The sequence below is a fragment of the Malurus melanocephalus genome, unplaced genomic scaffold (genome assembly GCF_030028575.1).
Source record: "Malurus melanocephalus ecotype Western Australia unplaced genomic scaffold, MMel_1.1 scaffold_1542, whole genome shotgun sequence".
NCBI lineage: Eukaryota > Metazoa > Chordata > Aves > Passeriformes > Maluridae > Malurus > Malurus melanocephalus.
In genome coordinates, this window is record NW_026624774.1 from 32,880 (window position 1) to 35,380 (window position 2,501).

General features: G+C 60.7%; 1 protein-coding gene across 1 annotated transcript; it reads left to right on the forward strand.

Moving 5' to 3' along the window:
• Nucleotides 1–495: 495 nt before the first annotated feature.
• LOC130587112 (solute carrier family 45 member 3-like) lies at nucleotides 496–2,133 on the forward strand (the record flags this gene model as incomplete). Its single annotated transcript, XM_057388070.1, has 2 exons — nucleotides 496–862; nucleotides 1,343–2,133. Coding segments are annotated over exons 1-2 (939 nt in total), but the record flags the coding sequence as incomplete, so codon positions are not given.
• Between the last annotated feature and the right edge of the window lie 368 nt (nucleotides 2,134–2,501).

Here is a 2,501-nt window from a genome sequence, read left to right on the forward strand (position 1 = left end):
TTCTGGTCATCAGGCAGGGCCGTGGTGGGGCTCTGGAGATGGGTTTCGGGTGGAATTGCTGCTCCAGGAGATGTCCTTGTCATCGGGCAGGAGCTCTGGAGATGGGTTTGAGGTGGAATTGATGCTCCAGGGGATGTCCTGCACACTGGGCAGGGGCACTGGAGATGACCTCATGTGGCTGCTGTCCCAAGAGAACTCCTAATTAATTGATTTCCCCGGAGAGGAGACCCCAAATCCTCCCTCTCTCTGCCATCTGTAAGAGGACAGTGAGGACACTGAGGTCACCCAGCCTCTTTAGCCTGAGGGCAGGATTGGGTTTTCCCAAAGCCTGTCTCACCTGTGACAAACCCTCGGCTGCAGTTTGTGTCCTGTCCCCTCTCCCAGGCCCTCCAGAGCCCGCTGGGATGGGGACTGTCCCTTCCAGCAGTGTCACACCCCTGTGACCCCTGCTCTCAGCCCATCCCTGCAGTGTTTAACACTCTCTCTCCCCAGCCTGCAGCCTGTGAGCAGGAGGAGCAGCCTGGAGCAACATCCCTGCCTGGACTCATCACACGAGGAAGAGGAAAGGACATTTCCATCCCCGCTGAGAAAATGGGAAGCACCATCTCCCCGACAACCCGGGAAGGGCAACTCCAATCCTTGCCTGGGGGCCACATTTGGGATCTGTGCAGCTGGAGGGACACAGCCCTGTGCCACTGAGGGCTCGGGGACAGCATGTCCCTGCAGAGCCGCCGGACCCAGCTGCTGCTGGTCAACTCTCTGACCTTTGGCTTGGAGGTGTGCCTGGCCGCCGGCATCACCTACGTGCCACCACTGCTGCTGGAAGTGGGCGTGGAGGAGAAATTCATGACCATGGTTTTGGGTAGGCGGCTTTGGGCACCTCTGCCAGGTGGTTTTTAACCCTCGGAGGGTCTGGAGGGTGGTGCTGGGTGAGGGCAGGGGGAGTTATCCTTGTCAAGGGAAGATTTGGGTTTGGAGGATGGTGCTGGGTGAGGGTGCTGGGTGAGGGCAGGGGGAGTTATCCTTGTCAAGGGAAGATTTGGGGTTGGAGGATGGGGCTGTGTGAGGGCAGGGGGTGTTATCCTTGTCGAGGGAAGATTTGGGTTTGGAGGATGGGGCTGTGTGAGGGGCAGGGGGAGTTATCCTTGTCGAGGGAAGATTTGGGTTTGGAGGATGGTGCTGGGTGAGGGTGCTGGGTGAGGGCAGGGGGAGTTATCCTTGTCGAGGGAAGATTTGGGTTTGGAGGATGGGGCTGTGACCCAGCGAAACCTCCCAAATTCACCCTTTTTATGGTGCACACAGCCCATAAACCGACCTGTAACACCCTCTGTCTCTTTCCCAGGGATAGGCCCCGTCCTCGGGCTGCTTTTCGTCCCCCTCATCGGCTCGGCCAGCGACCACTGGCGCAGCAGCTACGGCCGCAGGAGACCCTTCATCTGGGCGCTGTGCCTGGGCGTGCTGCTCAGCCTTTTCCTCATCCCCCACGCCAGCAGCTTGGCCGGCTTTTGCTCCCTCAACCCGCGGCCCCTGGAGATCTCCTTCCTCATCCTGGGCATCAGCCTGCTGGATTTCTGCGGCCAGGTTTGCTTCACGCCGCTGGAAGCGTTGCTGTCTGATTTGTTCCAGGAGCCAGACAGCTGCCGCCAGGCTTTTTCCGTCTATGCTTTCATGATCAGCCTGGGGGGCTGCATCGGTTACCTGCTGCCCGCCATCGACTGGACCTTCCTGGCGCCTTACCTGGGCGGCCAGCAGAGCTGTCTCTTCACCCTGCTGGCCCTCATCTTCCTCTCCTGCGTGCTGGCCACGCTCTTTGTGACTGAGGAACCCGCTCGGGGGGATTTGGAGCTGAGGGAAGCGGCGGTGAAGCCGTGGCGGGGTTGCTGCGTTCCGCGGGGACGCCGCGTCCTGCAGGCTCTGCGCGGTGTGTGCGCGCTGCTGCCGCGGCTGCACGGCCTCTGCTGCCGCATCCCCAGGGTGGTGCGCCGCCTCTTCGTGGCCGAGCTGTGCAGCTGGATGGCCCTCATGACCTTCATGCTGTTCTACACGGATTTTGTCGGAGAAGGGCTGTACCACGGAGTGCCCAGGGCCAAGCCGGGCACCGAGGCCAGGCGGCATTATGATGAAGGTGAGCGAGTGAGCCTGCGATGGAAACATTTCCCAGGAGCTCAGCTTGGATGGTGATGTAAAAAAAAAAAAATTACAGCCAGCTTGGTTTTATGCAGTGGGACAGGAAAGAATGTTTTCCTGTGGATCCCGGAGCGTGGCATGGTGACAAAATTGGGAAATAGCTCCCAGTTGTTCCCAGCACGGATCCAGCAGGGTGGCCCTGGCCCGGGGCGGGGTTGCCGGGTGGCAGAGCCACCCTGGCAGGTGACACAGGGACCAGGATGGGGCTGGCACTGTCTGCGGGCTCTGCTGGCCACTGCCAGGCCCTGGCACTGCTGTCCCCTCCTGTTTGGGAGGGGTGATGGCGCTCCCCATACCTGGGAGAGCAGGGGGTG